We start from the raw sequence: 24556 nt of genomic DNA on the forward strand, positions 1-24556 counted from the left end.
AGTGTTGGTGTCCATTCAGCTTTGGATAATATATATCAGGCATGTCCAACTCCCAAGAGACTGTGATCTACTCCCAGTATAAAAAAACTGGCAGTGATCTACCCATTGTCATTGGAGGGAGGAGTGTGCATGGGGCGGGTGGATTGCCCAGAGTTGTTGAGCATTTTTTGGGGTAGGATTGCCCAGAATTCTTCAGCTTTTATTTGTTAACTTTCAGTAAACCTCATTTAATCCTACAATCGATAAGGGTCCCACGATCTACCAGGATCAGCCGGGGCTCTACCAGTAGATCGTGATCTACTGGTTGGACATGCCTGATATATATAAATGGAGTAAATAAAATGGGTGCTCAGCCAAATCCCAGATCGCATCCTGGCAGGTGCCTCATGCTCTTGTAATCCAAACACAGCGGAGGGAGAGCCAAGTGGGAAATGGGATCAGCATCCTCTGTCCAAAGAGGATTAGATTAATAAAGCCTCAAGTGGAAGCCAAGGCTTGGCGCAGAGCGCTGTGGCTCGCTGCCACGATTCATGCACTTGTGTGTTTTGAGGCTCTCCTTCCATGCTTCGAAGGGTTCCTGCCAACTGACCGGGAAAAGAAACCCTGCCTGGCTGCTCCTGTGCCAGTTTGAGAAACTGCTAGCTGACTTTTCACAGGACGACAGGCATTCTCTTTTTCTAAGAGAAGATGCCAACTGATGGAACAGGGCCTGGAGGACCCTGACCTGGCCTGCTCCTCAGCCTTTGATATCAACATGTTCTGCAGAAAAGTGGAGTTGGTCACAGCACAGAGATGAGACCGTCAAATGCCCCAAAAGGCTCAGGGGGATGACCAGGTGAAATGAGTTTGCAGACCTCACCCAGGTTGAGGGCAGACTAATCTGGGCCTAAGCCAGGGTGGAGAAACTATTTTCAGTCTGAGGGTTACATTTCCTCCTAGGGAATCTTCAGAAGAGTGGTGGTGGTGGGGGGACACATGTGTGGAGGGCAGAGCTTTCTGTGAAAGTTGTGATTCGGTGCCTTCGCATGTCAAAAAATAAGATACAGCATCTGCTCAGCTTTCAATTCCGTTACGGAAGAACAGAAAACAGGAATCAGCCACCTCATGGAAAACCTTGCTATGGAATCTCTGCACCACCAATTTGTTGGGTGCCGAAAGAGATCTGGACCCAGCCTTCACCATCCCAGCTCATTGTCCCCCTTTCTTCCTCCATGCCCCCGCCCTTCAGCCTGTCTCCCTGGGACCTTCGGAATGAACTGTGCTCGGATTTGCCAGTGTCCCGGAGTGAACCATGACTGCCACCCAGTGACTGGAGACTGCATCTGCGCACCCGGTTACCACGGCAGCAATTGCCGACAAAGTGAGTTTGCTCTGAATTATTTGCAACAGGATTTGCTTGCATAGCAAGGAATGGGAGATAACGTTGTTTGGTCTGCGGTTTTAAGTGAGCTGATGGAATTCGCACCATCCGGGTGACTTCATATAGATTAGAATGTTACTGCCTTTCGGATTTTGGATGTCTCCACATTCTGCGAGGTAGGATGTATTGCGCTTGTATCTCGCCTCTGCCCCAAGGAGGTATATACATGATTCTTTCTTTCCCCATTTAATCTTCATAACACCCCTGTGAGGCAGGCTAGGCTGAGAGAGATTGACTAGCTCAAAGTCACCCAGTGAGCTTTATGGCTGAGCGAGGGATTTGAACTCAGGTCCTAGTCTGACACCCTAACCACTACACCACACTTGCTCTCCAGTACATGTTTACACACACACACACACAGAGAGAGAGAGAGAGAGAGAGAGAGAGAGAGAGAGAATGTACAAAGCAGCCTTTCTCAACCTGTGGGTCCCCAGATGTTGTTGAACTACAACTCCCATCACCCTTAGCTAGCAACGCCAGAGCTCAGGGATGATGGGAGTTGTAGTCAACAACATTTGGGGACCCACAGGTTGAAAACTGCTGGTATAGAGAATGCAGAAGGGAGCAGGAGGACAGTTCAACTCAAAAGATTTGGGGTGATGAGTGCGCAGCTGATCTCTGAGTAGCTGTCTCCACAAGAGCATAGGAACACAGGAAGCTGCCTTATACTAAGTTAGATCATTGGTCCCTCCAGCAGTGCCGGATTTAGGGTGTTGCGAGGGGTTCCCCCGCACAAGGCACCGATCTGAGGGGGCACCAAATTGAGAAGATCCATTTTGGGGTGACAAATTCTGGCCCTGCGCAGGGCACCATATTACGAAAGATGACCAAATTTCCACCCCTGCATCTAGCTCAGTATTGCCTGTGGGTTTCAAGCAGGGTTCCCACCCCCTTCCTGGAGGATGCAGGAATTGAACCTGGGGGAAAATTGCTTTGCAACACAGCCGCAACCCCTCCTGGCTGGAATCTCCAGATGCAGTCGATAGAATCGCTGCACAATGGCAACAGCAAGTCAGTCCCCCTTCTGTGGCAATGGAGATTTGGTTTGACATGAGCAGAATGTTCTGCTTTGGCACTGCAAACCCAGGCTTATTTTGAATCTTTTCAACTTTTAATGGCTTTTTTGTTTCTTTACCCAGGATGCCCCTCTGGGCGTTATGGTCCGAATTGTGAGAGGCAATGCAAGTGCAAGAATGGGGGGCAATGTGTGACCACCACAGGAACATGCCAATGCCCAGCTGGTTATATTGGTGCCGACTGCGGAACTGGTGAGTAGATTGGGACGGGTTGTATGTAATGCAGCGGCTTCTTATATATTGAGTGGCAAAAGGCTAGGCTGAAAGATCAAATATTTGAAATTTCATCATGAAATTTACACAGGCTGGGTTTGTTTTTTTTTAAGGTGATGTAACTGTGAACCAAAATATCATATATTTAATTTTTTGTCATAAAAATTACAGAAGCTGGTAAAGAGGGGAGATCTTGTTTTATAAAGGACCAGAATATAGCACAAGTTTAGCACTCATTTATGTGTTATTTGTTTCCCCCCTAAAAAAAATCCATTTGACAATAATATGGAAAGGAGTACAGTACTAAATGTGCACTCTGTTCCGCCACATTTCTCAAAGTGGCTTTTGCATCATGTGCAAGCTCAAATATAATACGTACAGAAGTTAACAGTTAGGGAACTGTCAGGAAAATACAATAAACCTGTCTTTATTGGAGACAATTCAGTTTTTAAGTGCCGACTGAAAGCTGGTCACATACTAAGGGTTGTTGGAATGAACCCAACCTGTGTCATTTTTTCTTTTCTTTTCTATGAAGGCCTCAGGAGTCAGTTTCTCCATTCCAGAACTTTCTCTGTATCAGAAAACATCATTGGTGGAAAATAACTTCCCCTCCCTACCTTCCAATCTGTGAAATGGGGTTGCTGTTCCTTACTGTAGGGTTGCAGCCTTGATTACGGAGATGTGCTTTTGGGAGCAAACACTAAGAAGACTCTGCTGTAAATGAAGACCTTTCTTTGTTGCTCTTTATCTCTCTCTCTCCCCCCCCCCCATAGCGTGCCCAGCCGGTCGCTACGGTGTGGACTGTGCTCTAGTGTGTTCCTGTGGCAACACCGCCACCTGCCATCATGCGACAGGCCTCTGCCTTTGCCCACCAGGAAAAACAGGCCCCAACTGTGAGCACGGTAAGCATTTAGAGCGGGTGGCGGGGTGGACAGTTTTCATCCCAGGGCCACGCTCCCTTCTAGGCAACGTCCTGGAGGCTGCATGCCTATGGTGGTTGGGGCCAGAAGTGTGTGGGGACGATGGAGGAGAATTTTACCTTTTGTACACTAGTTTCTGTTAGAATTCCTGATCTATGATTGCAGTCATGGGATTTTTGTCTATCACATGACGGTGTATGTTTTGACTCCACAGAGTGGGAAGTGACAGAAACAGGATGTTTGTGTTACTGTGTTCCGTGAAGTGGGACTATTGTCCTTTGTTCTTTTTCTCTTTGCTGTCTGATGCTAGAGAGGGAGGGAGCCATGTTGCAGTGCTCCATGTGTGTTTATATGTAAATAAAGTAGATTAGCCAAAATGTTGAGTTGCTGAGGTCTGTCACACGAACTGCACAGACTCTGCAGATCCCTAAGTGTGCCGGTGTTGGTTGGCATCGGTGGCTGTGATGTTTGGGCTGAAGAAAGCTGTTGAAGCTCCTGAACGATCGACCAGGCGGGAGAGAACATGCCAGTCGGGCATGTGTCTCTGCCACGGTCCTACTCGAGTGTAGGCTGAACTCCTGACAGTTTCTACACATATTCACACGCACCTCGCTGTCCTCCACCCAGGCAAGGAAGAAGCGCCATCGGAGTTCGGGGATGCATTCCAGCCAGGCAAAAACTCTAGGGGTGCAGTGCAGGGCCAGTGACGGGTGTGGTGTGGCTTGAAGAGAGTTTTGAGAGCCAGCTAGAGGACTGAAGGACCATACTTGGTCCTAGGCCTGAACTCCCCCCCACTGCCTGCCATTAATGTAAAGTGTCATTTTGTCCAATAGAGCCCGATGAGCATAACGCCTTCTCTGTGGCAGTCTCTAAACTGTGAATCTTCCATCCAACAGAGGTGTTTCGGGCTCATTCATAACATACTGTACTCTCCAACATTTCTCCGATGACAATAGGGACGTCCCAAGGAAAAGTGGGACATTCCGGGATCAAATCAGAAAGTGGGACGACTTCTGTAAATCCAGGACTGTTCCTGGAAAATAGGGACACTTCAGTGAAAATAGGGATACTTCTTTACCCTGTTTTTCGACACTTGAGATGCATATTTTTAGGACCCCATCTTTCTTCTGTAATTTTAAGTTGTTTTAAACTGGTTTTTAATTTTGTGTTTTAATAGCTGTAACCCACCCTGTGACCTTGGGGTGAAGGATAGGTGGTGGCAGTAGTAGTAATAATAAAATTGCACATTGAAGTTGGGGAGAAGTTGTGCACTTATGTCCTACTTGTGGGCCTCCCAGAGGCATCTGATTTTAGCCACTGCAAAAAGGACTGTGGACTAGAATGGACTCTTAGCCTGACCCAATCGTTTGGGGAGGGCTGCCGCCCTCCATGTTCTGCCTCTGGACTTCCTGGAGGCATCTGATTGGCCACTGTGGAAAGCAGGATGCTGAACTTTGTCCTTTGGCCCAGTCCCAACAGGGCTCTCTTCGTGTCCTGTCGTCACATTGCTCCGTCAACAGAAATAGGTGTCTGTCCCTGGCTATCCCTAACCACCATGTCTCGCTCTCTTCTTCGCCACCAGGCTGTCCAGGGAACCGCCACGGAGCCGGCTGCAAGCAGACGTGCGCCTGCCGGAACGGGGGGATCTGCCTGGCGACCGACGGCTCCTGCCTGTGTGGGCTCGGGTGGACGGGGAAGTTTTGCGAATTGGGTAATTCTGCATGTGCGGCTCCTATTCCCTCTTGCTACAAAGGTGCAATTGATCCGTCTGCCTTCCCCCGCAACTTGGCTGCGGTCCAGGCTGCTGGAATTTCACTAGAGCCGCTGTGCTAAAACAAAACAAAACCCACCTTCGTTTTCCAGCCACATTTGCAGGTCATGAACGTGGAGGTGGGGGTTTCAGATGTTTGAGAGAGTGAATTTTGATGCGGGGAAGTTAAAAAACTCATAGGCACATCTCCTGACAATTTAGTTTGGTTTAGGTCCTGCTTTAGGCATCTGGTTGGCTGGATTAAATGCGCCTTTGGTCCGATCCAGTAGACCAAACTGTTTTTATTTATCGTAATCTCCTTGGGTGACTTTAAAAGTGCATTAGACAAATTAATGGAGGAAAGGGCTACCATTGGCTACTAGTCACGATGGCTTTGCTCCACCTCCAATGTCTGAGGCTGCAAGCTTCTCAATACAGTGGTACCTTGGGTTACATATGCTTCAGGTTACAGACTCCGCTAACCCAGAAATAGTGCTTCAGGTTAAGAACTTTGCTTCAGGAGGAGAACAGAAATCGTGCTCTGGTGGTGCGGCAGCAGCGGGAGGCCCCCATTAGCTAAAGTGGTGCTTCAGGTTAAGCACAGTTTCAGGTTAAGAACGGACCTCCAGAACGAATTAAGTACTTAACCTGAGGTACCACTGTACTGGGAGTGGGGAGAAGGCTGTTGCACTCAGGCCCTGCTTTCAGGTTTCCCACTAGGACAGCGTATCTCAAACTGGATCCCCAGTTGTTGGACTACGACTCCCATCATCCCTAGCTAACAGGACCTGCAGTCATTATTATTATTATTATTAAATACCCCACCCATCTGGCTGGGTATATAGCACTACTTTAGGGTATTTACTTGGCCACTGTGAGAACAAGATGCTGGACTAGATGGGCCTTTGACCTGATCTAGCAGGTGCTCTTCTTATGTTCAAAAGGGAACGGTACCAGGTTATGGCCACCTGCCTTGAATGGGCTTTAAAAGAGAGTTGGGCAAACTCATTGAGGATATGGCTCTTGGGGGTTAACTAGCCACCATGACTACATTCCACCTTCATCGTCGGAGGTAGCAGTTCCTGAATGCCAGTTGCTTGAGATCACAAATGGGGAAAGAGATGTTGCAGTATTCGGGTTGAATACTGTGAGAACAAGATGCTGTACGGTGGCGGGTCTGATTCAGCAGAGCTGCTCTTTTAAAAGAATGCTTTGTAACAATTCCGAAAGGGTATTCTAGAGAGAATCCATTCCAGTCTGCCTTGCATGCAGAAGGTCTAGGAGTCTCTCCTCCACATTGCCAGGTATCATGGAGAGCTGCTGCCAGTCAGTGTAGACAGTACTGAACTAGATGGCTTAAAAGTGTGCATCAGCCAGCTTCCTTTTTTATGAGAGTAAAGGGGGGGGGGTGTAAGAAAGCACATGACTGTTTTTCTCCTACCATTAGATATGTATGATGTCAGCCACAGATGTTCTCCAATTGGCATACTGTTTTCTTAATTGAGATCTTGCGTAATTTCCCCCGAGGAAAAAAATGTTTATGTTTGAAACAAGGCAGGATCTTTGGGAACCAGCTTGATAATAAATCTCGATTTTGGCCTGCTTGAGCTTGAGCGAGACCACCTCTTTACGAGCAGTGTGATAAACTGAGACATGGTCTTCCCCTGCAGGATGTCCGCCAGGGAGATACGGAGCCAACTGTCAGCTGAGCTGCACCTGCCAAAATAACATGACCTGCGACCCGGTGTCGGGAGCCTGCCGCTGTGGGAAAGGGCACTATGGAGACCTTTGCCAACACAGTAAGTGTGGTCACTCCTGTTGCTCCGGAAATTTATTGCAGGTTTGGTAACGATATGACCAGGTGGATTTAAGCCAAGCCCAAGGCCTGATGCATTGTATCAGAGCTGCTCTTGTCTCCAGAAATAGGGTGTGGCCGTAGCTCTGGGGGTTCAACCAGTCCCCAGTGGCCTCTCCATCTGATGTTTCAGCCAAGTCGGAAAAGCTAGTCATGATCTCAAACTACACTACGGGAGAAATTTCAGCTTGAACTTAGAAGCACTGGGGAGAAAGGGGTTGGTGATGCTGCCCTGGAAAATATTTGTGGATATCAATGCCCACTGAAGTCCATCAGAGCAATGTTGCATCATCACATAGGGGTTTTGAGGAGGAGGAATCCCACCCTTAAATTTCACCCACTCCCCCTGTGTAGGACCTCAGTTTCACTGCCCAAAACTGTGGTGGCAAAATGGTGACATTTGGGAGCTGGGGTGGCAAAAAAACCCACCCTTGTTTATTTTGATAACGGCAGGCTGAGCATGTGAAATTAACTGATGGACCTGAACGTTGGTGAGTTGGCGAAGGGCAATACAATGAATCTAAATCCAAGGGCTGTTTAGTGCTCTTTGGCTAAGTGGGTTGCCAGCTGCAACAAGCCAAATGGAATCCCCCATCCCCAAATATCTTTTGGTCCTCTTTTCACGTGGATGTTTTTAATTTGCTTCCCAATGGCTTTCCGTTTCCCTTAGCTTGTCCAGCTGGTTTTCATGGAGTTGGTTGCCAGGAGCTGTGCGACTGTCAGAACGGAGCCATGTGTGACCCGACGACAGGGGAATGTGTGTGCCCCCCGGGTTTCTATGGCAACCAGTGTCAGAAAGGTATGGAACTTTCTGGAAAGGAAAAGTGGCTGCAGAAAGCAGGCTTGAGTTCCCTTCATGTCAGCCAATGTTGAGGGGGAATTGCGGACCTGTTTGGGCAGCGTCTCTGCCCACCTGCATGGGGCAACTTTGACAGGATGTTGGGGAAAACCCACCTGCCAAAGTTGGGCTGGGGGAGAGAGAAATATCTGGCCCACTTGGCCAAAAAGGTTCTCAACACCTGCTATATATACTATTTAGGAGGAGGGTGGGCCATTCCACCCAGGTCTGAGCCATTCCATCTGTTTTTTTAACTGTCAGTGGGGTGGTACTCTCATTTTAATTTTGATTTCCTTGGCTTGAAGGAGTGCTCTGGTTGAAAGGATATTGTCAGGGACTCAGCGGGAGCGCAGGGAGGAGAGGAGATGGAAAGCGAGGGGGAGCAATCCGAGGGCAGCGTAGGAGAATATGACAGCAGCCCGATAGATTCCATGAGCCTCTCCAGCGAATCGGAAGATTCACAGAAGGGGGCGCCAATGGGCAGGGCAAGGGGCGACCCAAGGGGGACACCCCAGAAGCAAGGGGCCAGCGGGGACTCCCAGAGCAGCAGTTGCAAATCAGGACCAGCTTCCCCACCAGAGCGTAGTGGGGGGGAGGAGTCCCAGGGGTCAGAGCCCACATATGCACCACCAGCGAGAGAAGATGAGTCAGGGTGGACCACGCCTCCATCGGAGAGCGAGTTAACGGTTAAGAGGAAAGTTGCAGGCTGGGCGCGCGCGCCAAGTTCAAAGGTACAGGCGAGCAGCACAGAAGGTAGCCCGGATAGGGAACCAGGTCCTAAAGCCCGCCGGAAGGAGGGGCAAGAATCGTCAGGGTCAGCGTCAGAGGAGTCCAGGAAGGATGAGACCCTAGCGGGCAGGAGGGCCCAGAGGAGAAAGGAACTTAGGAAGAGGTGGAGCAAAGCGAGAGTCTTAAACTGGTGTGGAGGGGGAGGAGACTCAGACAGGACTTCGACGGTCTAAGGTCGGGACGTAGAGCTGCACGCTGCGGCTTTAAAATGGAGACTGAATCTCAATAAAGACTTTTGTACATAACTACAGCCTAGCGTTGGTCCTCTGTGAGCTGGGACCTGGAGGCAGCTCTGACAGATATCTTTCTCTTGCCCTATGGCTGTAACAGTGATGTGGCAGAGATTTGGTTTGGTCCGCACTTTAGCACACTGCCTGAAGCAGTATTCAAACTGAAACTTGGGCTGTCCTTCGAAATTTGCATGCCTCTGAATTTTATGATGCTCTTCTTCAACTAAGCAAGGTGTATAAAACTCCGCGTTAGGAGAAAGTTTGTAAAGAAATGCGTGCATTAGTGAAAATGACATTATATTAGGGGAAGCTGCTTGCAAAGATGTGTATGTTTGAGGAAATGTAGGCTGAAATTTGAATTAATTTTTGTGAGATTACATCAGAGCCAGTAAATAAATACATACACCCATAACACCATAACATTAGAACAAATTGAAAGCAGCACAAGGTTGAACAGTATCATTAAAATCACTATTCAGAAACATTATGAAGGAAACCTATTTTCCCAAGAACCTATTAGGTTGGTTTATGTGTATTAAGATAATTTGATTACTATAGACCAGATTTTTTTGAACCATTCACATTTAGTAGGAGATACATACACCCCCTGCCCCAGTTTTTAGCTACAATAATCTTTACAGCAGTTAAATGGTTGATTACTTATGTCTTGCTCATCTTCCGGGACAACATCCTTCAGATAGCATAGCAGCAGTAATTTACGGTCTAAGGGTGTATAATATCCTTACATGTCAGAAACATGGGCCTGTACAGATTTCCAAATAGTTTGCGTTTGAAAGCAACTCCAAAAAATGTGTTATGTTGTCTGCTCTATTTAAAACATCTGGGGGCTGGGGGGAGGGGAGCAGACTGTAAAGAAGGATTTCTTAAAAAACAAATAATTGCAAACTGCTGCAGAAATATGGAGAAGTGAACATACTGGAAAGATGAGAAACTGGGGGGGGGGGGGATGAAACAGATTAATTTGCCTACCCTTAGTAACAATGGATATCTCTTTTGCGGCCACAGTGTGCAATGTGGGGACGTACGGAGACAAGTGTCAACATCGGTGTGACTGTGAGGGGAACGCTCCGTGCGAGGCGACCAGCGGCCGCTGCCTCTGTCCTCCTGGGAAAACGGGTGCCAAGTGTGACGTGGGTGAGTGCGTGTATCATCTTTACAAAGAAACAAGTCACACCTTGTCAAGGGCAGGAGTGGGCTGGCTTCCATATGGCTGGGCCAGCAATGCAAATAGGCCCTTTTAAGTTGCAGCAAGTCGGAAACTCTGAGCTGTCTGTTAGTCCTTCACACCTCTGAATACTTCGCAGCCTGCAGGTACGCAGGTGCACTAGGCGATCAGATACCTGCCGGCCTCTAGGAACTTTTTGTACATGGAAGTGTACCTGGAAATTGCCCTTGCAGCCCCAAAGTTCTATTAATCAGTAGTTTGCAGGAGTAACGGACTGCTTTGGCTGTTGCAGCAGTGCTCACTTTTTTGCACTAGGGAGAGTGTGAAGGTAGGGAACTTAGGAAGCCACCTGACCCAGAGTACTGGGTCTATCTAGCTCAGTAATGTCTGCACTGATTGGCAGTGGCACTCCAGAATTCCAGGCAGGAGCTTTCCCTGCATCTTCCTGGAGCCACCAGGGATTGAACATGGGACCTTTTCTGCATGCAAAGCAGATGCTCTACCACTGAGCTATGCCCCTTCCCCTTTCGGTTGCTTTAAAGAAATTTCTCGTTCATCATTCATGAGGTTCTCAGAGAGGCAGTGCCCACCCCCTAAAATTTCTTCCATTTTTTTGGGACTGCACAGCTTTAGCACTTCCTCTTTACCACTAGATGCTCCCAGGTTTAGTCTGTGTATCAGCTGGGATCATGGAAAGGATCATCTGGTCCAACCCCTTGCAATGCAGCACGATGCAGCTGTCCCATAAGGGAAGGAACCTGCAACCGTATCATGCTCTCACCAACTGAGCTATCCAGGATTCCCCGCCACACCCAAGGTTAACAATCAGGTTCTCTTGCCGTGGACTGATGGAAACCTGCCAATCTTATGCTAAGGGGGTAGGAGCCAGCTTTGGAAAGTGGGTCAAACCCAACAGGGTCCTGGGTTCCTCACCTCTGCTATACAGGGCAGACCCTGTTGCTATGGGATTACCTCCTCTGCTAAGTCAAGGCCTCCCGGTCTCAGGACATTTTTATGTTTTTAATGTGTGTGGCAGAATCTTCGCTCCCCCCGGGGTGAGATTCCTTCCTAGCATTGCACCATCTGTGATTTGACTTGTTCTTCTTGCTAACCCAGATTGCCCACTGAAGAAATTCGGCCCCGATTGTGCTCTGACGTGCGAGTGCTCCATGTCCAACGCTTACTGCAATGCCCAGAACGGCCGCTGCGTTTGCCTCAATGGTTACATAGGGGCGATGTGTCGAGAAGGTAAGGAGGGCCCAAATTGGACGCTGTCTTAAGAAATCCTGGATTTCTTTGAGTTTATCTATGTGCAGCAGCCTGCTTTGGCCTCCATCATTCCACTGCTCAGCTGCTAGTAGGGAAATGACCTGCTTCCATAATACTGTTCCTCAAGCAGGTGAGGAAAATGAGGGAGAATCTTTACAGCTAGCAATGTGGGTTTGTTTGTTTTTCACTTTCAGTGTGATGTGTGTGTGGTAATATATATATATATATATATATATATATATATATATATATATAAGCACATGCTTGGGGGAAATGGCTGGTGTTTGTTGTAAGATACTAAAAGTATCATTGAGGTTTTGAAAGATTTAAATCTGGCAAATACAAAATGACATCTAATTATATCCAAACATAGGTGAAAATGTGTTTCTTGATCTCAGGAACCATCATGCAATACTTGGTTACAATAACTTAAGAGGTGTCCAAAATCTTAGTGAACAAACAACTTTCCAAAATATATAGGAGAGATATATAAAATCTCTCTCACACATGTAAATACCTATGTTAGGTGTTCATATTCAAGGAGATCATTTCCCCACCAGCACCTGCAGAATAAAGTAGTCAAGTCCAAAAAAGGCTGCAGTACTTGTACTTTATACAAATCCATTGTGTGTATACATACAGAGAGACTGAGAAAAGTTTGTGTAGGTATCTCTCTCTATAATAATTGTACTGGTCTGTCATTACACTGTAATGGTTGTCTGAGCACCTAGGGAGTGCAAAACACACATGCTGAGCCGAGTTTTGAAAGCCAGCCCCTGTAGGAATCCACCTCAGACCCCAAATGGGAGAGGGAAGTGCTGCCATGATATGCTAAGAGGCTTGCCCTCCCTCAATTTCTCTCTCGCTCACCTACTGGGAAAGGCTTCTCTTGGTACCAGAGATAGATAGAAAAATTGGTGGGTTTTGTGTGTGAGTGAGAGAGAATGGCTTTTTTTCCCAGGGGGAAGTCAGTTCCGGCATATCTCTGTGTGAAGATAAGAAAATGTTTTTTTGGAGAGGACACCAAATGTTGTCATCGCTCAGGGTGCCATATCACCAGAGTCCCTCCCTCCCTCCCATTGTTCTTTTCACGGGAAACTGAGGCAGGGAGATGGGGGTGTTTGTGTGTCCCATATATAGGGGTGACACTGCTTAGAAGAGAAGAGGAGAACACCCCCACTGAGAGCCACCTTCCATCAGGGATGCTTTTCAGCCAAGACAAGTGATGAACCATGGGAGAGCATTGTTTGTGTCCCCCAAATAACCTGTGATCATTAGTCCTTCTTAACAGTGCTTTTTTTCTGGGGGTACACAGTACCAGCACCCTTTTTTCTAGAAGAAAAGCACTGTCCAGTGCAGTGGTAGTCAACCTTTTTATACCTACTGCCCACCAGTGCTCGGTGGAAGGAGGATTCAGCTTGTGCTGTAGAACCCCCTACCACCCACCTAGAGTCCTGAAATGCCCACTAGTGGGTGGTAGGGACCAGGCTGACAACCCCTGGCCTAGTGGCTATAGGCTTAGCTTTTCCTGGTTGTGTTTGGGTGGGTGGAAATCAGGATCTCCGGTTCGGATGTAATACTTTGTGCTTTCTTACCACGGTCATGGAAGGAAGGAACCAACTGGGGAGTACTCAGGCTTCATCCCAGTAGGATTTTGGACCTAGGTCATATCCACACTTATGAGTGAGTGTCAGACTAGGACCTGGGGGACCAGGGCTTAAATCCCCACTAGGCCACAGGGATGCACACCACCTTGAACTCCTTGTAAATAAAAAAGGTGAGATAGAATTGTGGTGAAATAAATTTGACAGATAGATGAAGGGACAGAGCAAAACTAACACATCTTCACTTTCAGGTGGCCTACCACAGCTGCCAACCCACACGAGACAACAACCGGAACAATGTGAGTTGTTTTATATATAGATAAATAGCTGGCTGATGTGGGGAGCAAGGGGCATCAGAACTAGGAGCATAGGATGCAGCCTTGGACCAAATTAGACCACGGGCCCACCTAGCTCCATAGGGTCTACAATTCCGTGATGGCCAAACTCAGCCCTCCAGCAGTTTTGGGACTACAATTCCCTGTCCTGTCATGGGAGTTGTAGCCCCAAAACAGCTGGAGGGCCAAGTTTGGCCATCACTGGTCTACATCAACCTTGGGTTCCCAGATAATGTTAGACTACACCACCGACCCTCCAGTGCTGAGGGATAATGGGAGTTGCGGTTCAACAGCATCTGAAGACCCCAAGAAAGGCCTGGGTATTGATACATCACCCAAGTCCAGTATGTGGGCAAGACTGCTGGGTGAAGCAGTCTGGTCCTCATTGTGCCAGCAGGCGACTTCTTTAAATTGCTACACCGAGGGGGTGGGCACGGCTGTCTGCGCCTCTAGGGAGTAGTTTAACAAAAATCCCACTATCCAGGAGGTGGAGGCTTGATCAGCTGAACAGGCGGGCAGTTTAAGGAAGCCTGCTTCTTGGCTGATCAAGCCTCCACAGAGCAGGTGGGGGCTTCATTCATCTGCTCGCTGAGGGGCACAGGCAGCTTGCACACCCCTCAGCAGAGCAATATAAAGATGCCACCCACCTGTACAGTGGCAGTGCCTGAGGCCACCGTGCAAACAGAGTGTTGACGCGGCTGCCTCAGCTGCCCTGCCACCTTCTCCCAGGAGAAAGAGGATGCCCACCCGCGTGAAGACAGACCCTGTGATGGAGCCCAGCAGGTTCCGTGGGCTTGGTTGCCATTGGGCAGCCTGCGTCTTTCCTCCCCTGGGAGTAAAGATGCAGCACACCCGCTTGGGCGAAAGCAGGCAGGGAGCAGCGATCAGTCACTTTCCTTCAAAGTGCCCAACTGGGAGGAAAAAGACTGGTTGCACCTTCCTGCCCGCTACCATCTGGCTTGTGTGAACGGGAGCAATACGATAAAGGGACTTCCACAGCCAAAGGGCTGGGCGCTGTATCTGGCTGTTTCATCCTCCCCTAAGGTGGCAAGGAAGAAGCAGCCAGATACATTTCAGATATCGTGATGTGTTAGTATACTGCAGTATTTAGCTGCTGATATATCACGATGCTGAAAACCAAACACCGCCCAGCCCTAGTACCTGGAGATGTCGGGGACTGAACCCGGGATCCTCTGCATGCATGGCAGGGGCTCCACCACTGAACTAACAGATTATAATTTTCCTCTTACAGCTGCACAGTCTCGGACTTTTTACCGGGCTTCCTCCAGGGTGGTTGCCCCATCTGTGAAGCACTAGTTTCTGGACTCATCACTTCCAGTGCAGACTTGGTTGGCTGCCAAGTATGGAATTAGCTCACCTGACTCGCGACATGCCAGCTTGCAGATCTGACCCCTCAAGAGTGCAACAAATCCTAGGAGCTGTCGTCCTGCACAGACTGAGTGAAAACAGCTCAAAACAAGCACATATCCACTTCGAACCAACAAGGCAGTGTGGAAAACCTCCCCGCCCCATCTCATCCACTCACAAAATCTGGAAACAATTTTTAAGCATAGCCATTTTGTCTCTGAGCTTCTGGACTTAAAAAGAGCAAAAGCTTGTAATTATGAGTTATTCTTGTTTGCCTGGAATTATTAATAGCAGGATTCTGTATTTATGTAAAGGTATTATTTATGGGCAGGTGTATCAAAAGCTGCATCTTCTTACTTGCTACGCAAAAGGCCCTATGGGTCTGTGTAGCCCTGGAAAGTGTGGGAGACAGAGGGTGGAAGCGTGTTTGTTTGAAACACAACATCCCTGGCACTTGAGATAGAATGATCTCAACAGTCCCCATACTAGCTAGCCAAGAGCTTGAGAGTGGCAAGCTGCTGGGTGGTGGTGGTGGTGGGAGGAGAGGATAGCCCCTTTTAACTCCCAGAAGGCCCCAGGTGCAAAAACATGGCACTACAAAGGTGCAGACTGTTTTGCTGCTTTTCCATGATCTGGCCTAAGTGATTTGTAGAAGAATCGTAGCCTGGCACCACAGATGCACCAGCCAGCCTGAGATTATTTCACATAAAAAGTCTGTTGGGTTGCTTACTTTAGGTTGCCGTTTGCATATACAAAGGAGCCATTAAGCCTGCAAATCTAAAGCCTAAAGACATCAGACTTGGGGACAGATGTTTTAACTGCCTGGCTTTGCAGAAGATGAATTGATGCCCATTGCTCCACCTTTTGTCAACCTGGTGCTCTCCTGCCATTTTGGACTACAAAACCCATCACCCCCCACCAATATATCATCAGAGAGAGGTTGCAAGAAGCAGGGGCTTGTGAAATGCTATAGGGACATCTCTTCTGCTATGATCCTTGTTTTCCCATCATGGAAGAGGGAAAAGACCGTGGAACTTGTTCCGAGCAAGAGCTAAAAAGCTTGTTAGATTAATTCATGCATGAGCCCTATGGTTGTTGGGGTTTTTTAAGCATGCTTTTTCCTCCTTGTTTTAGAGTCTTTTATAAGCTTTTTGCCTGGCCTTTCCCTATACAGCCATGAGGGAAAGCCACTTGCTGTTTTTAAACAGAAACTTGGAACTCTGCCGGTTCTGAAACGGGCTTGGTGGCCCACGAACTTTCTGCTGCATCTCTGCCAGCCTACATTGTACTTGCAATGAAGTACTTTTGTGAAGACTCTGCTTAAAAATAATTTGGGAACCAAGACAGGATGAAAAGGACAGGATTTTATCAGCCTGCATGGCACAAGGAGGAGTCAGATCCTGAAGACTGAACACCTAGGGAAGTCTTCCTTTTTAAAGTAGCAATGGCACAGAAACTGGTTAATTACAGGACAGCAACAACCAAACAATTCAGGAATTTCACCCCCAAACACACATCTTCACCCTTTCCCTCAATCTTTATCTTGCGAAAGGCGAGGTAGGTTTGCAGCAAAGGCATCATCTTACCTTGAACATCCACTGCCAATCTGGAAAACAGAAGTTCCCACTGAGAAGAACTCCACTGAGCCAGAAGATATGGGAAACACTCACGGCCCAAGCTCCTTTTTACAAGGGCTAAGTCTTGGAAAATAAAAAGAGAGTCAGTTAAAAGCTGGGCTACTGTAGCAAAGAGAGAGAGAACTCACCATCACAACTGAGATTTTATAAGGTGTCATGCTTAAGAACTTGAACCTGGCTTTAGAAAGTAATCAGAAACTGTGGAGCTGTACAGTGTTTTATATGTGAAAGTTTTAGCTTTCATACTTGTGCTTGGGGACAACACATCAGAAACTTCCCCAGCTAAAGTTTAATAGAGCAGAGTTTTGCCTTTTCAGTTTAATGGAAGCTTTTATTTGCAAGATTAGTGCTCCTTTGTCCATAATGCCCTAGCCTGCTTTCAAAAGCACCACCTACCTGCTATCTACCCTCTTTGCTGTCCCGTCAAGAGTTGTGTTTTATCCCCAAGCAGATCCGTAGAAATTAATGGACTTAAGTCAGTCATGCCTGTTACATTTACTTTGTGTTGGACTAAGACTGGAAACAATCCATGACCTCTGACTTACTCCTGCCATCGGTTTACAGATCTTTGGTTTTTTCCAGCTGCAATACTGCAGAACATCTTGCCATACGTCTGACAAAATTATAATGTTGTCACTTGCTTCTATTAAAATATATATTTATATTTATATACTGTATACACGTTATGCTATCCTCTGTGAAGGTGGCAGATTTTTGGCACACGGTATTATGTCCAACACAAAAATAAAAATTAATTTGGGGTTCCCCCCCGCCCCAAAAAACAATAATCACGTTGCACACATAGATGGTCTCTCTACCCTCCCCAGTTCTATAATATTGAATACCACCAACCTGAATGGCTCTAAAAGAGGATGAGACAAATTCACCAATGGCAAGGTGACTGATGGCTACTAAGCTGTGGTCAGGGGCAGTGAATGCTTCTGCATATCAGCTGTTGCTGGAAACCGCAGAAGGGGAGGTTGCACTTGCAAACTTCCCACAGGGATCTGGGTCGGCCACTGTGAGAACAAGAATCTGGACTGGATGGGCCATTGGCCTGATCCTGCAGTCTCTTATGTTCTCATGTCATTGCCCACATCTTTATCAGGATAATTTTGACATACCTCCTCCCCATCACCAGATTTGGCCTTGAGCTGCTTTTATCATTAAAAATCATCAAGTGCAAAGTGACTAACACACAATCTTATGCACATCTACTCAATAATAATAATAATAATAATAATAATAATTTATTTCTACAGCCACTCTGTAGCCATTTATTATTTCTCCAGCCACTCTGGGCGGCTTCCAACAAAAGCTTTAAAATGCATTAAAACATCAGTCATAAAAAACTTCCCTAAACAGGACTGCCTTCAGATGTCTTCTAAATGTCATAGTTGCTTATTTCTTTGACATCTGATGGGAGGGCGTTCCACAGGGCGGGCGCTACTACCGAGAAGGCCATCTGCCTGGTTCCCTGTAACTTCACTTCTCACAGTGAGGGAACCGCCAGAAGGCCCTCGGCACTGGACCTCAGTGCCCGGGTATACAGTGTTCAGGTATACTCAGACGGCAGCCCTGCAGAATTCAGTGGACCTTACTTCCCAGCTGCAGGGAATAGGAATGCAGCCTAAGAAACTGAGCTTGCACAGCATGATGTCCCTGTTACAAATCCTGCATGTGCCGCAAGTTTGCTGGGTAGCATTAAGGAAGCTGTTCTCTCAGCTTCAATCTGCCCCCCACCCTGCAATAATCTGCAATATGGGGGGGGGGGGATCATGGTAATATTGACTTACCTTACAGGGTGCTTGCGAAGACTGCATTCGGGGCCTGCATACGAACTGCTCTGAATACTTGACAGTGCTATACAGATGTTTCAAGTAATAATATTTTTAAAAAGAAACAACTATGTTAGATCATTTTAAGAAAACAGTCAGCAAGGTTTTTAAAAACACATTTTAGAAGCTTGCAAAAATAAAGTTCTGTCCTGGTGCCTAAATTTAGGAGCTTTAGGGCATTTCCCCATAGCACACACACACACACAGAGATTATTTGCAGATTTATGAACCGCTTCCAAACCGTACGTTCCGACTGCTAATTACAAATAAGATGCGAGAAAGATAAAATGTTAACGATTACACACTCAAGTTGGCTAAGCCCATTTCTACAACTGTGCCAAATAGTGGAATGGGCTGTCTCAAGGTGAGGGTCTCTTCTTTGCTAGAGGTTTTTCAATAGAGGTTGGATGGCCACCTGTCAGGGGTTATTTAGCTATGATAATTGCACTGGTTTGGACTCGATGACCCTTGGAATCCCTTCCAACTCTATAATTATGGTAGTATTTTCCCACAGTGACTGAGCCACACTTTAGGGAAAGCCTCCTTGAAACGAAAACTGCAGGACAAACTACGTAAGAAACACCACTTTAGTTCCAAATATGTTGCATGTGAAATCTAACCAAGGTGGCACACAGACAGCATTTTGTTCCATTTCCTTACCTGAGCCTTTTCACATCTTGTGTGTTCTTTCACGTGGCATAAAGGCCACTTTTGGAAATCTAGTGGAAGTTTAGCGCTCACTTCTGCGTTAATTGCTCCCACAAAATATCCGTTTGCAACTCTGATGACCTGGAAAATGGCAAGAGTTTTTTGCGCTGTAATTTCCTGCAGTAGAAAAGGAATATTAGAAACTGAGACAGAAATGTTGTTGTTATCACCACCAATACAATCCACACCACATCTCAATGCACCCCAGGTATGAACAACTCCTTGGGTACCCTACCCCTTAAAGCAAAAGCTTCAGATCCTGGGTTGAAGTAGGAAGGCTCAGTGGTGAGAGCACCTGCTTGGCATGCAGAAGGTCCCAGTTTTAATCCCCAACATCTCTGGGCAGGGCTGGGAAAGAGATACCTTCCTGAAACTGCGAAGAGCTGCTGCCAGTCAGGGTAGACAATACTGAGCTAGATCTTCCTGTGTAGAAATAAACGCTCCGCACCTCGTTCCAAATCATACAAGAGTTTAATCAGCTTAAATAGATATACAGCAAGACGCACCACTCATTTTCTAAAACTACCCTCCAAGCTCACAGGAACTGCAGGAAACAGGGTTACTACAGCAATGCAATTTGTCCCAATCAAAACCACTCCGGTCCACTTGCTAGACTCATGCAGATCCAGAATGCGCAGGATAATTACAGTGGTCAGACACAGGAAAACAAACTACTTGGAGGGGGTGTATGTTAACGATGAAGTCTAAAAACAGAGTTACACATACTGTATAAAAGGCAGGCGCACTTATTAAAATGCCCCGAACAAAAATGATTTAAAAACCAGTACACCCAAGAGTCAGCATTAGACACTAAACCCAAATTCATTGTAGCCCATAAGCTAGACATACGTCAAAAGGCATCCAAGATAAATAAGGCTGTAAGCCCATGCACACTTACCTAAAAGTAAGCCCCATTGAACTCAGCGGAGCTTACTTTTGTGCAAGACATGTTTAGAGTTGCACCGTAAAGGTCACACTGGAAACCACCATGCTAAAAAGAATAAAATGGTGCCAGCGCAATGTATGCGGACTAGGAGGAATCCATTCAAAAGTTTTCAAAGGCGTTATGCTTCCAACTATAAGAATCACACAGCACTACTGAGGTGCAATGGCTTAATGGCTCATGAACATATATTGGACTCGCCACATCTGTGCAAATTGGCAAAGGAGGGTGGAGGGAGGTGTAAGGCTCTGCAAACATCGAACTGATTGCACAGGAATGTGTCCTCGTGGCTGCGGGTTTGGGGGTGGGGGCAGGAAATTGCAAAATTAAAAGCCAGCTTCTACAATTGGTGGGTCACATAACCCCATTTTCCCTGAGCATTGCAGCTTCCACAATACACACACACAAACACACCACGATGAGATGCTGACATGAATCTGGACAGAACGTTATCTGTACATCATCTGAACAACCAACAACAGACCACAGAAGATAACACCCAAGGAGGACCTTTAGGGCAGGGGCGAAGAATGCCAGCGAAACACCATCTTCAAACAACCAGGTGAACAACTGTGTCCTTTTGTGGAGGGGGAGGGAAGCGGGGAGATGCCTCAACCCAGGTGGTCCCCCAACAAAGGTGCGTCCATTGTGCAGCATGGCTGGAAGTTCATTCATCTCTTTGGACGGCGGCTACCTTACAAGGTAAGGCAAGAGCTCACTTCTGACCAGGAGGGACATTGAGAGGCAATCAGCAACTGAGGTCTGCCTTTCCAGGCCCTACAGCTGGCTTTGTGTCCCAAGTGCTCCAGCGGACTAATGTTCAACATGCTCCAGCATTCACACATCTGTCTCTATGCGCAACCGTTCCATGCGCTGAACATTGCGCTCCACGGCGCTGCGGTTGGTGATCTCCTGGGCACAGGCTTGCGGGAACCAGCCCTTCTCGCCATCACGCAGACGCTCACCTAAGTACCAGCCTGGAAGGAGGAGAGAGAAGGGGCACTTGATCCACTGCTCCTAGCCTGGCATCGCATTCATTATTGCCTCCACTTCAAAAAGAGCAAAGTTAAGCTAAAACATTCAGTTGCAGCTTCTGCAAACATAAACACAAGCTTTTAATTTTCCATACAGGCTACAAACTTTTTTTAAAAATCATCCCTATATTCTACTAAAAGGTCAAACTGCAATCAAGAGTGCTTATTAGATGAACTGGACAGGTGCGTTTCAACATTTTGGCAGCCAAACATCTGCAATCCTAGGCCTTGGTATAAAAAAAATTATCATAACTGGAGTAGCACAATCATGATTATTTTCAAAAATCATTAAGAAGCCATACAGCAGAGTAACTGTACACACTTGCAATTTTCAAAAGTCTATTGTGCTGTATATAGGATATGGAGGCTATCATTCATGGTTTCCTAAACTCAGTCTTTCTGAAGTGGCATTTTGTTAAGAGAGAAGAACTTTTTTCTGTTTATAATATTCACTGCACAGCTGGTGGCGATTTCTCTCTCTTTTCAAGTCCTGAGGGCCACATTCCCTCATTAGTAATCTTCCAGGGGCCAGCAGCTGGCAGGGCCAGAGGCAACAGATGAGGTTTAGATTCCAGGCATTAAAAAGCCAGAGATCTCTACACCCATCCAGGCAAACATCACAGTTGAAGGACATGTTTCAGCTGAGCAAAGACACTTGAGAAGAGTGTGGAGTAGGGTCTGGGGAGGTTCCTCACATACACACCCCACAATCACACCTACAAACTGGGCCTAAAGCCCTGGCAGATCCTACTCCAGGTCCTCTCAAACCGGGCCCATAAATCTATCTCTGGAAACCAATCTCTTTTCAGAACACACTTACCTTCCTCCCTGGTCAGGACTAGGACAACATCGCCTTGCTGGAGGGAAATCTCATCCGTCTGCTTGGCCAAGTAAGCCCGTACAATCTCCACCTGCTTGAGATCTTGGAGAAACAGAGGGACACAGAGTAAGTGGCAGCGTGGAGACAAAAGGGCAAAGAGAGAGAAGAAGAGGAGGAAGAAGAACAATGCAAGCATTCCTTTCTCCCTCCTATTCTTTTAGAAAAACCTTTAAAAACAGTTCAAAATCAGTTCAATGATAAGAATATAAGTGGGAGCTGCAAAGAAAAATAAACGCTGCAGCATGCACTCATCCCCTAGTACAATTTCTCTTGTTCCAGGTTCTTGCCAGTCATGCCCTCCCCAAAGATACTGCAAGGCACAGGTGGATAACCTATATCTGGCTAACAGATTATCTCCCCACGCCCACCAGGCCAAAGCACACCATCACCTGATGTCACAGTGTCATTTAGTGGATGATGGGTGGGACTGCCCACCTGTCACTCACTCAACAATGTGATGACATCAGGTGATGCTTTGCTTTGAAGCCCCGATAGTCAGGACTTCAAAGCACAGTGCAAACAACCCCGTGCTGCTCTCTGAACCTCTGAGAAGCTGAGGATCAAGGAGCAACCCCGGGAGGGAGAAGCGGTCTTCATTCAGTGGAAACTGCTTCCCTTTCCTGGAGTAAGGCATACTCCCACTGCCGATATTATTAAAATATTATTATTTTATGCACTGTGACTTGCCGTTGTTTTATTGATTATAGTTTAGAAATTATTTATTATAATTGTTAATATGCTGATATTTAATATGATTCTATATCATTCTAATGGGTTGTTGAATGTTACTTTATTTGATATAAGTTGCTTATTTTAAAGTTATGTTCTTTTATCATATTTTTGTATTGGATTAGATTGTTATAAGGCGTACATTCTTTGTTTCCTCAGCTTGTAAACCGCCTTGGGTATTGTAAACTAGAAATATGGTATACAAATTAAAAGTGAAATGAAAATCAGTCATTGGGTGGATGGGAATGTGCCATTCGCCAACAAAGGAACAATCAAGAGAGCTCATTTTAAGCTCCTGATTGTTCCTTCAGAGGCCTGCTCTTACCTGACGTCAGGTGCAGGACAGGTGGGACTTGAGAGCCTTGACCCATGGACCTGAGATTCCCCACTCCTAGTCTAAGGAGCTGAAGTAGGGCAAAACCCACCACATCTACTTCCTGTTTTCCTTTCTCCGCTCAATGGGCAACATTCAGCGGCTATTTACAATGCTCAATCCTCATTGGACCTTTCTTTTAGGAGTGTGTGTTTGCACTTTGGTAAACCTTCAGATTATTCCAAGCTCTACCAATACCTCCCCTCCCATCTCTCAGTGGCTCCATTTTTGCTGGCATGAGCCACCTGCGCTTGTTATTAGAGGAGCATCAAAATTGTGGGGATTTAAGCAAGGCAGGTCCCCAGATCTTGAGTTGTGGGGGCCCTTCTTCATCCGGTTGAAATGCATTGAACCAAAGAAACGTGGGAAACATTGGGCAAAGATATAGGGAATGCTTCTGTCACAGTCCCCCTCTCCCTCTCTTCCTTTCCAACCACACAATTTTCAGTTTGGCAGGCAAAAGGCTTTTGAGAATGATAGTTATTCCCACACTGCATTAACATTCAGCTTCTGGCTGACTTCTGAGGAGCAGACAGCTCTCGGGCTAGCCTGCCCTGTAAAGATTTGGGGAAGCTGGTCAAGCAGGGAGACTTTGAGACATTAGTGGATCAATTACATAAGGAGACTCCGGCTGCTGAATCAGGCCAATGGCTCAATTAGTCCAGCATCCTGTTCTCACAGTGGCCAAACAGATGCTCATTATGGGAAGCCCGCAAGCAGGACCTGAGTGAAACAGCAACTCTCCCCGCCTGGGAGTCACAGCGACTGGTATTCAGAAGATACTGTCTTAAATAGTGGAGGGAGAACACGGCTTTTGAGTTTAGATCCATAGCTTGCATTGACATCAATTTAGATGCAACTTGCTTTCTATCTTGATGCCATGGCTTTTGTTTTCTGTTTTGAGGCTATGCTATGGTTTCGTTATACAGTGGTACCTTGGGTTAAGAACTTGATTCGTTCTGGAGGTCCGTTCTTAACCTGAAACTGTTCTTAACCTGAAGCACCACTTTAGCTAATGGGGCCTCCTGCTGCCACCGCGCCACTGGAGCACGATTTCTGTTCTCATCCTGAAGCAAAGTTCTTAACCTGAAGCACTATTTCTGGGTTAGCGAAGTCTGTAACCTGAAGCGTATGTAACCTGAAGTGTATGTAACCCGAGTTACTACTGTATTGACTTTCCATTCCGATACTTTCCATTAACTGAACTGTTTCCTGGTTTGCTCATCAAGCACTTTGGGTTTCCCTTGGGAAGCAAACCAGCATGTTAAAATGAAAAAAATGTCGGTCTGTATAACCTGTTGGCTTCCTGCCTAGCCTGCTGCCAACAAAGGGAGGGGCTGCATCTCAGTGTCAGAGCAGCTGTTTTGCATGCAGAAGGTCCCAGGTTCAATCCCTAAGCAAATCCAGGCAGGCTTGTAACCCTGAAGAGCTACAATGCGCGTAATAGAATCATAGAACTGTGGAGTTGGAAGGCACCCTGAGGATCATCTAGTCCAACCCCCTGCAACACACGAACCTTCTGCCCAAGTGAGGCTCGAACCCATGACCCCAAGATTAAAAG

At 46.8% G+C, this 24556-nt stretch overlaps 2 protein-coding genes across 7 annotated transcripts in view; one reads left to right on the forward strand and one right to left on the reverse strand.

The window, feature by feature from the left end:
- The window catches only part of MEGF6 (multiple EGF like domains 6), a 206840-nt gene extending 189682 nt beyond the window's left edge, over positions 1-17158 (forward strand). For all 5 annotated transcript variants that reach the window (XM_079986726.1, XM_079986725.1, XM_079986728.1 and 2 more), the window contains 10 exons: positions 1229-1360; positions 2560-2688; positions 3483-3611; positions 5212-5340; positions 7050-7178; positions 7905-8033; positions 10118-10246; positions 11394-11525; positions 13402-13449; positions 14738-17158. In XM_079986726.1, coding sequence (XP_079842852.1) covers positions 1229-1360; positions 2560-2688; positions 3483-3611; positions 5212-5340; positions 7050-7178; positions 7905-8033; positions 10118-10246; positions 11394-11525; positions 13402-13449; positions 14738-14802 — 1151 coding nt within the window. In that variant the 3' untranslated portion in view covers positions 14803-17158. The remainder of the gene's footprint in view (positions 1-1228; positions 1361-2559; positions 2689-3482; positions 3612-5211; positions 5341-7049; positions 7179-7904; positions 8034-10117; positions 10247-11393; positions 11526-13401; positions 13450-14737) is intronic.
- Positions 17159-19488: 2330 nt separating this feature from the next.
- ARHGEF16 (Rho guanine nucleotide exchange factor 16) overlaps positions 19489-24556 on the reverse strand; it is a 36957-nt gene continuing 31889 nt past the window's right edge. For both annotated transcript variants that reach the window (XM_079986940.1, XM_079986941.1), the window contains exons 14-15: positions 21834-21935; positions 19489-20956 (exon numbers count right to left, since the gene is read on the reverse strand). In XM_079986940.1, coding sequence (XP_079843066.1) covers positions 20817-20956; positions 21834-21935 — 242 coding nt within the window. In that variant the 3' untranslated portion in view covers positions 19489-20816. The remainder of the gene's footprint in view (positions 20957-21833; positions 21936-24556) is intronic.

The sequence above is a fragment of the Podarcis cretensis genome, assembly GCF_951804945.1.
Source record: "Podarcis cretensis genome assembly, chromosome: 8".
Lineage (NCBI taxonomy): Eukaryota > Metazoa > Chordata > Lepidosauria > Squamata > Lacertidae > Podarcis > Podarcis cretensis.